This window comes from Cetorhinus maximus, chromosome 4 (genome assembly GCF_964194155.1).
Source record: "Cetorhinus maximus chromosome 4, sCetMax3.hap1.1, whole genome shotgun sequence".
Classification (NCBI taxonomy): domain Eukaryota; kingdom Metazoa; phylum Chordata; class Chondrichthyes; order Lamniformes; family Cetorhinidae; genus Cetorhinus; species Cetorhinus maximus.
The window spans coordinates 13,054,695-13,069,368 of NC_135882.1; the positions used below are offsets into that span (position 1 = coordinate 13,054,695).

Consider the following 14,674-nt stretch of genomic DNA (forward strand, 5'->3'; position numbering starts at 1 on the left):
AATGTCACCACTAGATGCTGCATTGTAATGTAGATGCATTCTTAATACAGTCATTCATCATAGGAATCTGTCCTGCAAAGGTAGGCTGACCCTTACATTAACCACAATTGTTTAAATGTTGTCATGCATTCCAGTACTTTTTCCAATGAAGAAAGTACCACAATGCATTAAATATGTGTAAAAAAAAAGTCTGGTCAGCATCTGCTGTCATATTTTGTGCTGTGATTTAAATCAACTGACAGCTCTAGCTGTTTAAAAAAAACCACAACCACAAAAGATCTCTGCATCTATCCCTCTCCATTGATTGACAGGCACTCTGCTTTGAAATGGAAATAGGACATCATCCATTTCTGTCAGTTTCAGGCCATGTAGCTATAAACTTTTATTATGACTGCTCTAATGAATACCATTAGGAATGCTTGACTGGGTTTCAAGGTTTATCATGGCCTCAGCTCAGCAGGTGGTCTATTGATCCAAGAATGATTGACACTTTTAAGATGCTATAATGCCAGAATATTCCTTTGATGTGGTTTCTTAATTGTTTGCAAACCAAATAGGCACTTCTTACACTGGAGTCATTTTTTTCCCAGTATCAATGATAATGGGTTTGAATTCAGGATTTTATTAGATGGTTATAGGTTTAATTTTTTCCAAATGATTTTAACATAATTCCCATTGCTATTGCATTGTTCCTGAGGACTGTACATGGTGGGTACTAGGTGAGTGACTATGGAGGGTAGATGCGGGGCATGGAGGTAGCAGGACGTGGCATCGGGGATCATGGGGGGTGGGTAGGGAGTGAGGGAGCTTGGGATAGCTTAAGGGTGTGGATGGGGGTGGGGGAGGTGAGGGGGCCATAAACATTGTTGGGAGCTAAGCTACTGTAATGGAGAGCCAAGGCGGGTCTTCTACTCAGCTCACCTCCATACCCACGCTCCTCATGAGCTCAATCGCGGCTTGCAAAATGCGCTGTGACCCTGCCCCTTGTGTGAGGAGACAGAAATCCCAGGCAAAGTCACAAATGAGCTGGGTGTGCATTTCAGAAGGCACAATACCGCGTAGGTCGGATTTTCTCAAGCCCACAAGAAAATCCGGCCCCAAGTCTGTACCACATGAATCACCTAGATTGTCCCTCTGTCCTACCTGCTCTCTGCACCCTTTCATATTCCTCTTTTTTAAGTAACTAATTCCCTTTTAGAATTCCTTACCAGGGTCTGCATCAATAAAGGTTTGTGACAAAGGATTGCACTGCACAGAGAATCAGTGATAGACTGTTTTCACTAGTCACAGAGATGGGAACAGAAGGGCTCAAATTAAAGGTGATCACACAAAGAATTGAAAGGAATGTTAGGAAAAATTGCTTTTATGGCAAAAGTGGGACAGCTTAGAAGGAATATGGCCCTTTACCCCTTTTTCTTCAATCAGGTCTCAAAGTTATTCTTAAATGTTCTCACAGTCTTCACTTCAAACATCTGCATTCCACAGTCTCACCTCACTCTATGCAAAAGGCCTTCTCCCACTCTCTGTTCCAAGCCGCTTACACTTAATCTTAAAAAGAAAGATCTTCATTTCTATTGTGCTTTTCATGGCATGGCAAAGTGCTTTACAGCCAATGAAGTACTTTTGACGCGTAGTCACTGTTGAAATTAGGAGACATGGCAACCATTTTGTGCACAGCCAGCTCCCACAGGCAGCACCCACAAACAGCAATGTGACCACCACCAGATAATCTGTTTTGCTGATGTTGATTGAGGGATATATGTTGGGCAGGACACTGGGGGATCACCCTTCCTGCTCTTCTTTAAAATAGTGCCATTGGATCTTTTACATTGATTTGAGAGAGCAGACATAATGGGTGAAATTTTCCGGTCCAGCCAAAAGTCAATTAATATTGGCTGCTCTCCAAATTTTCCTGTCCCGCCCTCGACGATGCCCACAGCTGGCAGGACTGGAAAATCTCGGCCAATGCCTCATCTGATAGGTGGCACCTCTGACAGTGCAGCACTCCCTCAGTGCTGCACTGGAGTGTCAGCCTAGATTTTTGTGCTCAAGTCTCTGGAATGGGGACTTGAACCTATAACCGTCTGATTTAGATTGACTGCTATCTACTGAGCTACGACTCCCTCGTCCAGGGCCGCTGGACCATTGGAAATAGTCTATCTCGAGCATCCTGCCTCATACCTTCACAAGGCCACATGCTCTGCCCAGTATCCTTTGGAGTTCCAGCGGAGGAGTCGTCAACTGGTACATCTGTAGGGCTGAAGAAGCAGGAGTACTCCTCTGGTCTTTGCAAAACCAGCCTGAGCCACTGCCACTCCACGTCCCTCTCTGCTCCCAAAAATCAGTGCCTCCCATGGATTTACCTTCTTCAGGCCTACAGGACGGCCAGACTGACCAACATTGCCCAGAGTTGATGGGCCCCTCTCTGCATCCCTAGGCTTGCCGCCCGCTGGCTGACTGCTAATAAAGCCTGTCCCTCACCCCTGCCCCCCACCAGCCCCCGAATTGAAGCAGGCTCCTCCCACTGGGACTAGTTGTGTTGCTGGCTGGTCAAAGTCCACTTGAAGGGAACATCTACCCTTATATTACTGCGTTGACAAGGGACGAGAGCTGTTTTGGTAAAAAGAGATTAGGAAGCAGAATAAATTGAGAATTCAACTTTGTTTTTTGAAATCTCGCGGACAATTACCTCTCCTTTTGCTCCTTTGGCACCAATAGTTCCCTGAGGAAATGTGAACACAGCAGGTTACTGGTGAAACACTTGAAAGAAAGTGAATTACATTTGCAACTGATGACATGTGTATTTCATATTCTGTGTGTGCAAACGTTTTATTGATTACCTGTGGCCCTGGTGATCCAGGGGGTCCTTCTTTTCCTTTCTCAGCCTAAATGACAAAATCGATATAATGTTACATGGAAGCACACCTTCCCTACGAATCCCACTCCCTGTTAGCAACGTCAGATCATGGAATCATCCCTTATACATAATCAAACTCGAACCAGTTAATAAAGAATGGATTTACAATTAAATCACATAAAAACTGCTAACCACACAGGCTTCACCCTGTCTTGGTGAGCTTTCGTTGAAACCGAACACTGATTCACTCGCCTAAATGTTCCAGCCAGCGTTACATCTAAAATCAATCCTACGCCACGAACAATAAATAACGCCAATCAGGCATTCTGTCACTTATCTGCTACAAAGATGTGCAAGGGCATTAGACAGGGGGCAGAAAAAGATTCACGAGAATGGTTCCAGGGATGAGGAGCCTTAGTTACAGGGATAGATTGGGAAAGCTAGGGCTGTTCTCCTTGGAGTAGAGAAGATTAAGAAGAGATTTGATGGTCTGGACAATGTAGATAGTGCGAAACTGTTCCCGTTGGTGGAAGGATCAAGAACTAGATGACGTTGATTTAAGTGATTGGCAAAAGAAGAAATGGCGACGCGAGGAAAAAACTTCTTAATGCAGCGACTGGTTAGGATCTGGAATACGCTGCCTGAGAGGGTGCAGAGGCAGGATCAATCATGGCTTTTAAAGGAGAGTTGGATAATTATATGAAGAGAGAAGATTTACAGGGCTGTGGGGAAAAGGCAGGGGAGTGAGAGTAGCCAGGTTGCTCCTGCAGAGAGCGCTGGCATGCTGAGGATGGGCCAAATGGCCTCTTTCTGTACTGTAACCAATCTATGATTCTATGAGCAGTGCTTTTCGCCTTACTTAAATATACTGCAGTTCCATATTTGGTGATAAAGGTAACAGTTTTAAAACTACTGCTGGAGAAAATTAATGTGTCACCTGCAACAAGCTTGGGGTTGAACAGAACATGCCACAATTACTGGAGTCATCTTACCTCAGGAGCAAGGGAAGATGATGAGAGCGTGCTATGTGCAACCTTCTGTCTTTCCACGTTACACATCACAAATCATAATACATATTTAGATTAGTAAATTTCCTGGCAACATACTAAGTAACAATTATTACACTTTGTCTCTGGTCATGTGAAAGGAGCTGCAAAATGAGTATCTCTGTCTTATCGTGTCTTACCAGTTTAACCTGTAGCAAAATATGATTTTGATAGTGGTCTGCTCCAGTGCGAATGGCAAAGCTTAAGATGATAATAGAAGATTCTGTTTCATATTGAAAATGAAAGCTTGAGTATGTTTTTACACAAAATTAATGACTGGTTTGCATGATGTATTACAGAATTCCAACCCCAGCTTTGGGCTCAGATGGTTTTATAACTATAATAGCAATGCCGATGGAATCGTTTAGCATTACAGCTTTGTAATATTTTAGCCGTTATTTTGTTTCTACTGTGTTTAATCGAACTGATTGTTACTGAGTTCGGGGTTCAGGAACGGAGAGACATGGGCTTTGAGAGTGACAGGCGAAGTTAAGAAGGCTGTTAAAAAAGCATACAGAGTCCGTGGCTTCATTAATGGAGGCATATAACACAAAAGCAAGGAAGTTACATTGAATATTTAGAAAAACATTGGCTAAGCCCCAGCTGGTTGGGGTCCAGTTGGAGTATTGTGATCAATCCTGGGCACCGCACTTTAGGAAGGATGTCACAGCCTTGGAGAGGGTGAAGAAGAGATTTGCTAGAATGGTACTGGAGATGTAAGAGTTCAATTATATAGAAAGACTGAAGAAGCTGGGGTTTTTCTCCTTATAGCAGAGAAAGTTAAGAGGAGAATTCTGTTATGTAGTGAGTTACCAGGATATTTGAACATAATCATGAATGGTTTTGATAGTGCAAATAAATCAAAACTGTCTCCAGTGGCAAGGGGGGGTCGGTAACCACAAGACATGGATTTAAGACAATTGGCAAAAGAACTACAGATGAGATGAGTTTTTTTTTAAAAATGCAGAGTTATGATCTGGAATGCCTGAAAGGGTCGTGGAAGCAGATTCAATAGTAACATTCAAGGGGGAACTGGATAGATATTTGAAGTGGTGAAAAAAGTTGCAGGTCTAAGGGGAGTGGAACTAATTGACTAGCTCTTAACAAGGAGCCAGCATGGGCATGATGGGGTGAAGGGTCTCCTTCTATGCTGCATCATTCTACTTTTCTCCAGTGCTCAAGAACTGTCCCACTTATAAGAACCAGATGCCACTGGCATTATTTAAAACAAAAGTGGGGAAGGAAGTACATACACAACACATGAAATAGAAGCAGAACTAGGCCATTTGGCACCTCGAGCCTGTTCCACCATTCAGTAAGATCACGGCTGATCTATTTGTGTTTTGAATTCTACATTCCCATCTACTGCCTGATAACCTTTGATGCCCTTGCCTAACAAGAATCTATCTACCTCCGCCTTAAAAATATTCAATGACCCCGCCTCCACCGCTTTCTGAGGCAGAGAGTTCCAAAGATGCGTACCCTCTGAGAGAAAAAATGTCTCCTCATCTCAATCCTAAAAGGATGACTCCTAATTTTAAAACAGTGCCCCCCCTAGTTCTGGACTCACCCACAAGAGGAAACATCCTTTCCGCGTCCACCTTGTCAATACTGTTCAGGATCTTATAAACTCCGATCAAGTCACCCCTCACTCTTCTAAACTCCAGTGGAAACAAGCCCAACCTGTCTAACTTTTCCTCATAAGACAACCTGCTCATTCCAGGTATCAATCTAGTAAACCTCCTCCGAACTGCCTGCAACGCATTTACATCCTCCCTTAAATAAGGAGACCAAAACTGCACACAGTGTTCGAGATGCGGTCTTACCAATGCCTTGTATAACTGAATGAATTATTACCTGGCTTCCTTTCTTCCCTGGGTTTCCTGGTTCACCCTGCAAAGTATTATTATATAAAATAATATTTGTTGGAAATGTTAAGTGCAAAACATTTAATGGTAAAACTAAGATACTGATTTATTACAAGTTTTAGAAACATTAACACATTTGTTTTTTTTGTTGTAGAACGTTATCATTTCAGTTGAGGAACAGGTTTTGTAAACAAAGATGTTGTAGGCCAAAATCAATATACTCTTGATGTGGTGAAGTTTTGGGCTTTGTTCAAGTCTAAACAAATGCATTATTCAGATGGTAGAGTGAAAGTTGGAACAGGATGAGAATTTCATATTTAGCCTAGTCATGGATGTAAATCCCTACCTTGTTTCCCTTTGGTCCAGGAATCCCAATAGAGCCGGGCTGGCCTGGAAGTCCCGGCTCTCCTCTTAAACCCTGTAAGTGATAAAAAATAAATGTGGGCTCCTTCTAAACTGGTTAACTATTTGTTGGCAACTGCAAGTGAAGTATTGGACAGAAACAAAGAGTAATTGATGTATTCATTATGATAATTTAACCTTTTGCCACTTCAAAATAGCCAAACACTTACATTGGTAAGCACAAAATCCAGCAGGTTTAATATATTGGACTATTTAATTCCTGTGAGGGCACATCATTTGGACTGCGGTTCTAGAGGGAGGCCCACCATCTGCTCACAGCAACTAGAGATGGGCAATGACTATGGCCAAAATGTGCGCAGTGTTAAAATACAGGTCACACACAATGGGATAGATCTTCAACTTAGCAGACAGTTGTGACGCTTGATTTGTGTTATCCAAACCGCTTCATTCTCACTTCCATTGATATTAAAATCAAGCACTTACTATAACGCGTACAACATACCCACATGCAGCAAGACCTGGACAACATTCAGGCTTGGGCTCATAGGTGGCAAGTAACATTCAAGCCATACAAGTCCAGCAAGAGAGAATCTAACCATCTCCCCTTGACATTCAATGGCATTACAATCACTGAATCCCCCACAAACAACAACCTGGGGGTTTACCATTGAGCAGAAACTGAACTCGACCAGCCAGATGACTGCAAGAGCAGGTCAGAGGCTGGGTAATCTGTGGTGAGTAACTCATCTCCTGACTCCCCAAAGCCTGTCCATCATCTACAAGGCACATGTCAGGAGTGTGATGGAATACGCTCCACTTGCCTGGATGAGGGTGGCTCCAACAACACTCAAAAAGTTCGACACCATCCAGGACAAAGCAGCTTGATGGATTGACACACTGTCCACCACCTTCAACATTCACTCCCTCCACCACTGATCCTCAGTGGTAGCAGTGTGTACTATATACATGACACCCTGCAACAACTCTTCAAGCCTCCTGCAACAGCACCATCCAAACCTGCAATCTCTAGCACCTCTATGGAGAAGGGCACCTAAAAGAATTAGGACAAGTTCCCCTCCAAGCCACACAACACCCTGACTTGGAAATATATCGCTGTTCCTTCACTGTCGCTGGGCCAAATCCTGGAACTCTCTTCCTAACAGTGCTGTGGGTGTACCTACACCACATGGACTGCAGCGGTTCAAGAAGGCAGCTCACCACCACCTTTTCAGGGGCAATTTGGGATGGGCAACAAAATGCTGGCCTAGCAAGCGATGCTCACAACCTATGAAAGGATGATTAAAGCATCAGTTTATGCCTGGGGTTCAGGAAGGGCAGTTGAAAACCTGCTTCAGTGAGGCAAAAGGGCAAAAACGCCTCTCTAGTTTAGGAAATGTATATTTGTTTGAAATTCTGCTCTCTACAAAACCTTCCCTTCTCAATGTGCACATGGCCCCATGAATCAATGAAGGAGCAAATAAATGCTGGGCCACTGAACACTAGAATGCATTGCAGACATCTTTAAGCACCCACAAATGCCATAGCAACAGGTAGGCCCTAATTTGCTGTGTTGCAGTCAGAAGCAATGGCTATGTTGGCTAAGTTATCATAGGATTTTCAGAAAGACAGAAACATTCTTAAAGGACTGAATTTTCAGAGTCGGGATGATTCTAGAGCCCTTCAAAACTGGCGGGTGGGTCCCGATTACAGGATTCCCAACCCCATTCCCGGCTGTCTGATTTTAGGGAATGCTTTTAAAGGGTGCGGACTGGTTCCTGTCAAAAGCCTGAATCCGGCACTCTTGACCCGGTCGGCTCTGTTGCAGAGATAGACACGTCCTACCCCTCCACAATTTTCATGGAGCCAGGCCAAGTTTTTAAAGAGTCATGGTCCATTGCCCCTTAGAGGAGTTGTGATCCCTGGTCTGCCTAAGGGGACCTTTTAGAAGGTAAGTTTAAAAGGTCCTCCTTATGTTGCCCATGCCAAGGCTTTCCCCCACCCACTCCCTATGGCCCCTTATGCCCCCATGCCAAGTTTTGACCCTCCATCCATCTCCTATGGCCCCTCATACCTCCAATGCCAAGCTATGCCCTTCTACCCATCTCCAATGGCTGCCTCCAAACTTTTCCCCAGGTTGGCTGGCCCGACTCCAGTCAGTCCCCACCCATCGGCAATGAGGGGCACCTTGCGGGCACCTTCTCCCGAGGCAGATGGGCCAAGCCAGAAATTCTCCTGACTCCCACTAGCCGACTCAAGGATTAAAATTCAGGCCAAAGTCCCTGAAACTAATTGTTAGGATATAAAGATAATTCAAGTAAGTTATATTGCTGTTTGTGGGTGTTAGGAATGCGTTTCAGCTTTAATGTTTAAGTTTGATTTGTATTTCTGTATCTGTGTGTTAAGAAAAGGTGAAGTTGAGTTTTAGTTTCAGTTTAAAAGGTACCTGCATTTCTAATGAGAGTTTACGACTGTAAGAGAAGTTAAGCAAACACAGGAGTAGAACAATTGGGCTATTGCCTAGCAACAGGGGTCCAGGGAGGTGAGTCCCTACCACAGACACACACAGAAGAAACTAGAAACAGCAGTTTTTGTGTTCAGTTGGGAACAGCTGCCAGGCAGAAGCAACCTAGAAGGTGCAGATAGCCAGTTCCAAGCTAAAGTTGGCTGAAAGTAGCTGCCAGGGAGAGACTGGAGCAAAGGGGACAGATAGCCAGTCCCAAGCTAAAGAAGAAAGTCCCCAAGAATCCAGGGGAGTGGAACAGGAGAAAGTCCCAAGCAGCCCTTTTAGTCAAAGGAAGGACAGGAACCTGGAAAAGGTCCTGTTAAGTGAAGTTAAGGGTGAGGGGCAGAGAAAGGCTCCAAGCTTCAAGCTTAAATCTCCAAGCTTCAGGAAGCAGAGTCAAAGCAACATAAAGGTTTGTGAGAAGTCAGAAAGTCCAAAGAGGCAACTGAAGGTCTGTAACTCTTTGCTATGGGCATATGAAGCAGTGGTGTACTGTTGACAGCTGAGTTGCTGAGAGAGAGGGTGTGAAAGAAAGCTTGAATGTATGTGGTGACCTAGGGGAGGGGAATATCAGAAGGGGAGTTCAAAACCCTGGGGGTGAACCCTTGTGGAAGGCGTCTGAGAGAAAGCATCGGGTTTGGGAGAAGATTCCAAAACGGGTTCTTGGAGAGTGGAGATGGGAAACCCTCGTGTGAAAGATGGAGTTCAGTGATACTGATTGGCTCACAGTGTGACGAGTGCCTGGGGGGTGTTGAGGAGAGATCCATAGTGTCTGGGGTGATGTCTGTCATTTGATTTCAGAGTGTGGTGTGTCTGACCACAGGTCACCAATTGGTTTACATGGACTGTACTTATTGTGAACATAAGATAGCTTTTGTAACTTGTGTTATCCTTACAAATCTGTATGTATCTGTAAAGGTATAGTTGTGGGTGAAGGAGTATTGTAATATAGTTCAGCTATTCTTGTTTAATAAATGTTTTATGCTTTTGTCAAAAGTTCATTAGCTGACTCAGTGGCCCCTCTGCAAGCATGTAAACAAACAAATAAAAGTTAGGATCTATCAAGCTGGGTTCCACCCAGGGATCAGGCTTGTCCAGTGGTAACCTCAGCTGGGGATCATAACATTAATGAAACCATTAACTAATGCTTTTGTAATAGCTGTTCCACTTATTGCATCCATATCACTAGCTAGGACACCTGAGCAAACTTAGTTTACCATTGATGGAGTCACACTCAATGTCATCCAATTCACAGAGAACTAAGAATAGAATGAAATGAATACCAAACAAACTGTGCACTTTATTATCCAGAGAACTAAATGACACTTCTTACTATAATAATGGACAGAGAATGAAGAGCATATCAAATGGCAAAAGTATGCATCATAATCCACTATCCATATTAGGAAACTGTTTTTGATTTTGAAAGCATGTTGGCAGATATATTCAGTATACAAACATCCAGTGTTACAACAGTGATCAATAGGTTACAGGATAAATGAGGAATTACAGGTTGGACCTCCATATGCCACTGTATATGCCCATTAGCTGAACCTACAATGTAGAGGCTAGACCAGGAACCCCTGCCTGCCTCACTTCTAGCAGTGGCATGAAACTTTGGGAATATCACGGTTGAAGAGCTCCCGTGATCTGACATGCCAGCAGGTAGAGGCCAGGCAGTTTCTCAGAGGAAATGTAACAGGATGAATCTCACCAGGGTATTTCTGGCAAAAAAAAAACACTTTTCCAACAGAAATTAAGAAACACCATAAATCATTTACACAGTGTATTTACAACACACACTGTAATCCTCTGGGTGATACATTTGTTATGTTGACTTTTAAAAGCAATCAGTATTTGGAACACTGATTTTTGGCAAGCTAAATCAAAAAAGACAACTAAATCAGATCACAGCACTGAACTTATTACACGAGTTCATGTTTTTAAACATTCAATGAAATCCCTGTTAGAGAGCACGGTTCATCACTGAACTATGTATTGATTGATTAAAAAATGCAATTAGCTCATTAAATGTTTTATTCTTACCATTAATTATAATTTATACTAAATGAAAGTATAACTCCATGAAATTAAATAAAGTAATGCTACCATTTCCCAATTTCAGCACACATTAGTGTTCAGCAAATAAAGGACGTGGGAGTGGGAGAACAATTGGGAAACAATGGCCAGAAGATAATCAGGTTCAATGTAAGAATAGTAAAGCAGAGTCAAAATTAAGGATGCAACACTGGAAAAAGTTCCACATGATTAAAAGGGATCAGGCCCTTATTGACTGGGCAGAAAATCTAGCAAAGAGGTCAACAGATCAGAAATAGGAAATCAAACATGAGATGGATAAAGTAGAAATAGACATATTCTCATATGGCAACGATGGGTGCATCAAATAATAGATAAATAATAATGGATAAATAAAGAGATCGAATCTAACTGAAACTTAAAATGGAGTCATATGATACATCTGAGGCAAATAATATCAAAGATAATAAATAAGCTAGAAAGTGTTGTGAAGAGATGACAGGGACATTAGAAGAGCTAAATGGTGTAGAGCAAAGGGTTAATGGTTATGTTGATTAGACAATGATGTTAATGATAAGGCATGCATATCAGGGTCAGATGACCAGGAGACCAAAGGAGCAAGACACAGAAGTCAGTTTTCAGAGAATGATGTACTTATAATGAGGTCTTGGATATAAATAGTTGTGAATAAATAGTTTTAAGAAGAACTAAAACTGATCATCTCCAAGTCACTCACAGAGTAAGAGAAAGCTCGTTCAGCTAAAAGACAACACAATTAAAAGATAACAATCCAAGCCAAAATGGAACATGAAAAAGTTCAGCAAACAATACTAAAGGAAGTAGAAAGTGTTTTTTGCAGCATAGACTGACCAAGATGATGCCAGAGAGGCCCAGAAGGAGAACCTGGAAATGGCGGGTACTGGTCCGAACTGGAGTTCCGTTTTAAGGTATGTAAGGCAGGTTCGGACCAGCACTCATCATTTTCCAAGTTTTACTGGCTTTTCCTTCTGGGTGGGAAATTATAGTTGATAAAGTAAAATAGAGGACAGAATCTTCGGCTCAACGAGTGGGGCCCACTTGCTGAGGCGTAAGATGTCGCGGGGTGACATCGGGCACGCGTCCCAACGTTACCGCGCATCATTTAGATTTTCAGTTGGCTGCGCGCCGGCCGAACTATCAAAGGCCTAATAAGGCCTGTTAAAAAGCAATTAAGGCAATCAGCTGAGCTGCCCATTCAACCTTAAGGCTGGTGCACAGGCGAAGAGGCCAGGCGGCCTTGGCATTTTTCATGCAACCTCATCCACGGGCGGTGTGAAGTTTCATCAATGATTTAAAATTTTCAGAAAAATTTTTATTGAAATTAACACACACGTCCCAGCTCGTGCGACAGTTTCACATGAGGAGTTTCATGTCATAAAATTTTTTCAACACTTTATTAAACTATTTAAACTTAAAACTAATCTCCCTGAGGCAGCTCTGTGCCTCAGGGAGATTTCTGCGCTCTTTCGCGCATGCGCTCCCATTGGGACTGCACTCCCAACTCGGGGAACCACCCTGCCCGCTCAGTACTTCCGGGTGCGTGTCACGCTGGGTGGGCCTTAATTGGCCCGCCCATGTAAAATGGCGGCGCCCAGCTGATTGGGGGCACCGATTGGCTCCGCGCCTATCCACGCCCACACGGGGTGACCCCGAGAAAGATTGCACTTGTATCGCGTTTTTCATGACCACTAGACATCTCAAAGCACTCTCCCGACAGTGAAGTACTTTTGAAGTGTAATTACTATTGCAATGTAGGAAACTCAGCAGATGATTTGCGCACAGCAAGCTCCCATAAACAGCAATGAAATAATGACCAGATAATCTGTCCTTTGTGATGTTGACTGAGGGAAAAATATTGGCTAGGACACCAGGGATAACTCGCCTGCTCTTCTTCAAAATAGTGCCATGGGATCTTTTATGTCCACCTGAGAGGGCGGACAGGCCTCAGTTTAACATCTCATCCGAAAGATAGCATCTTTGACACTCAGTACCGCAGTGGAGTGTCAGCCTTGATGTTTATGCTCAGGTCCTGGAGTGGGACTTGAACCCACAACTTTGTAACTCCGAATCGAGGATGTCACCAATTGAGACACAGCTGACACAAAGGGTAGAGACTTGTAATACTTGCGGTTTTCACTGTAGGAGAGGATACACATTTTTCAGGTTAGGGCGGGTTTTGATAGAGCAAATAAGCAAGGACTATTTCCTCTGGTCTGGGGGCCAGTGATGAGAACTTATCATTGAAATTGAGGAAAAGGGGTTAGGAGAGAGAGATTTCTTTGTAGAGAGGGCTGTTCGAGGACAGGTGGAGTGCTGCAGTGTTGGACAAGACATTAAACCTAGGTCCCATCTGCCTTCTCAGGTGAATGCAGAAGATCCCATGGCCACGATTTCAAAGAAGAGCACGGGAGGTCCCCCTGGTGTCCTTTCCAATATTTACCCTTCCATCAACATCATTAAAACAGACTATCGTGGCATTATCCCATTCTTTATGGGAGCCTTGGGGTGTGCAATTTAGCTGCAGCGTCTCCTACATTACAACAGTGACTACACTTCAAAAACAATTCCTTGCTATAAAATATATTCATTGCAACTGAAACTTGGATACCACTCACTGCTGAGCCCGGATGTCCTGGAAGACCTGGCAGTCCTGGCCCACCGACTTCCCCCTAAATGAACATTGAGCAATGGCATAAAGAGGTAAAATATAAAGGAACACAAGATTATTCCAGAAAGACATTAATCAATTTCAATGAGCTACAAGTGCTGGCCAGGTCAGCGACGCTCACATCCCATGAAAGAATTAAAAAAATACTTACTCACCGATCTCCTCTGGCATTTCCAGGTGATCAAAGAAAGCCAGTGTGGAGTTGTAAAGGGTAGATCATGCCCAATGAACCTGACTAAATGTTTTGAAGAGGTGACTAAGTTAGTGGACAGGGGAGTGTCTACGGATGTTATTTATATGGTGTCCCAGAAGGCATTCCATTAAGCCCCTCCTAGGAAACTGTTAACTAAAGTTGAAGCTCATGGAATTGAATGAAAATGATTGGCCTGGTTAGAAAATTGTCCGGGTGGCAGGAGACAGAGAATAAACTATTCACCCTATTTGTTACCTGCTTAGATGATTTAAATACCTCAAGGGGTGAATTTTCTTGCCTTTTTCAGTGCATTAGTGATGTATAAACAGTGCAGATTTTTTTTAGGCAGGCACTTTTGGTGGAAGTCATTTCTGCCCATTTTGTGCCATTAGAAAGCTACTCCTCCCCCCAACCAACCTCCCTCCCCCCCAACCTACCTCCCTCCCCCCAACCAACCTCTCCCCCAACCAACTTCCCTCCCCCACCGCCCCCAAGTTGAAAGTTCCAAAAATCTGTCTCTTCTGACCCCATTTGCACACACTTCCTGAGGAGCTGCCCTTCAGCAAAGAGACAACTGGACATCCTTGTGACCAGCCGCAAAGCATATCAGAGCCCAGATCACCTCAGGATTCTTTTCTTGTGTATAACACAATCCTCCCACAATCCTCTTTCTCTTGTCCCAATAGAAGGACATATCTCAATCCACTATATATCTTACTAAATGACTGCCCTCTTTATCCCTACACGACCATGCCAGTAATCATCACCAGGGTGAATAAATTAGCACCAAAAGGGTGCACCCTTTCCTGTATGACTGTAGCCTCCAGGCATAATGAAGTACCATGTTGGTGCAGTCTATTTTAATATGATAATTGCACAATGCATATAACCACCCTGCTCTTTCCAAGCACTGCCTATCTACTACCAAATCTATAGTGTGTTCTTTCTCCCTTCAATCCCCTCCACGAGTGAATTACATAGAATTACATAAGATATACAGCACAAACAGGCCATTTGGCCCAACCAGTCTATGCCAGTGTTTGTGCTCCGCTTGAGCCTCCTCCCACCTTTCCTCATTTAAATCTACCATCGTAACCCTC

At 43.5% G+C, this 14,674-nt stretch overlaps 1 protein-coding gene across 1 annotated transcript in view; it reads right to left on the minus strand.

Moving 5' to 3' along the window:
• LOC144679504 (uncharacterized) overlaps positions 1-14,674 on the minus strand; it is a 123,052-nt gene that overhangs the window by 15,847 nt on the left and 92,531 nt on the right. The window contains exons 8-12 of the mRNA XM_078539944.1: positions 13,329-13,382; positions 6,118-6,189; positions 5,761-5,796; positions 2,841-2,885; positions 2,690-2,722 (exon numbers count right to left, since the gene is read on the minus strand). Of these exons, the coding sequence (XP_078396070.1) occupies positions 2,690-2,722; positions 2,841-2,885; positions 5,761-5,796; positions 6,118-6,189; positions 13,329-13,382 (240 nt within the window). The remainder of the gene's footprint in view (positions 1-2,689; positions 2,723-2,840; positions 2,886-5,760; positions 5,797-6,117; positions 6,190-13,328; positions 13,383-14,674) is intronic.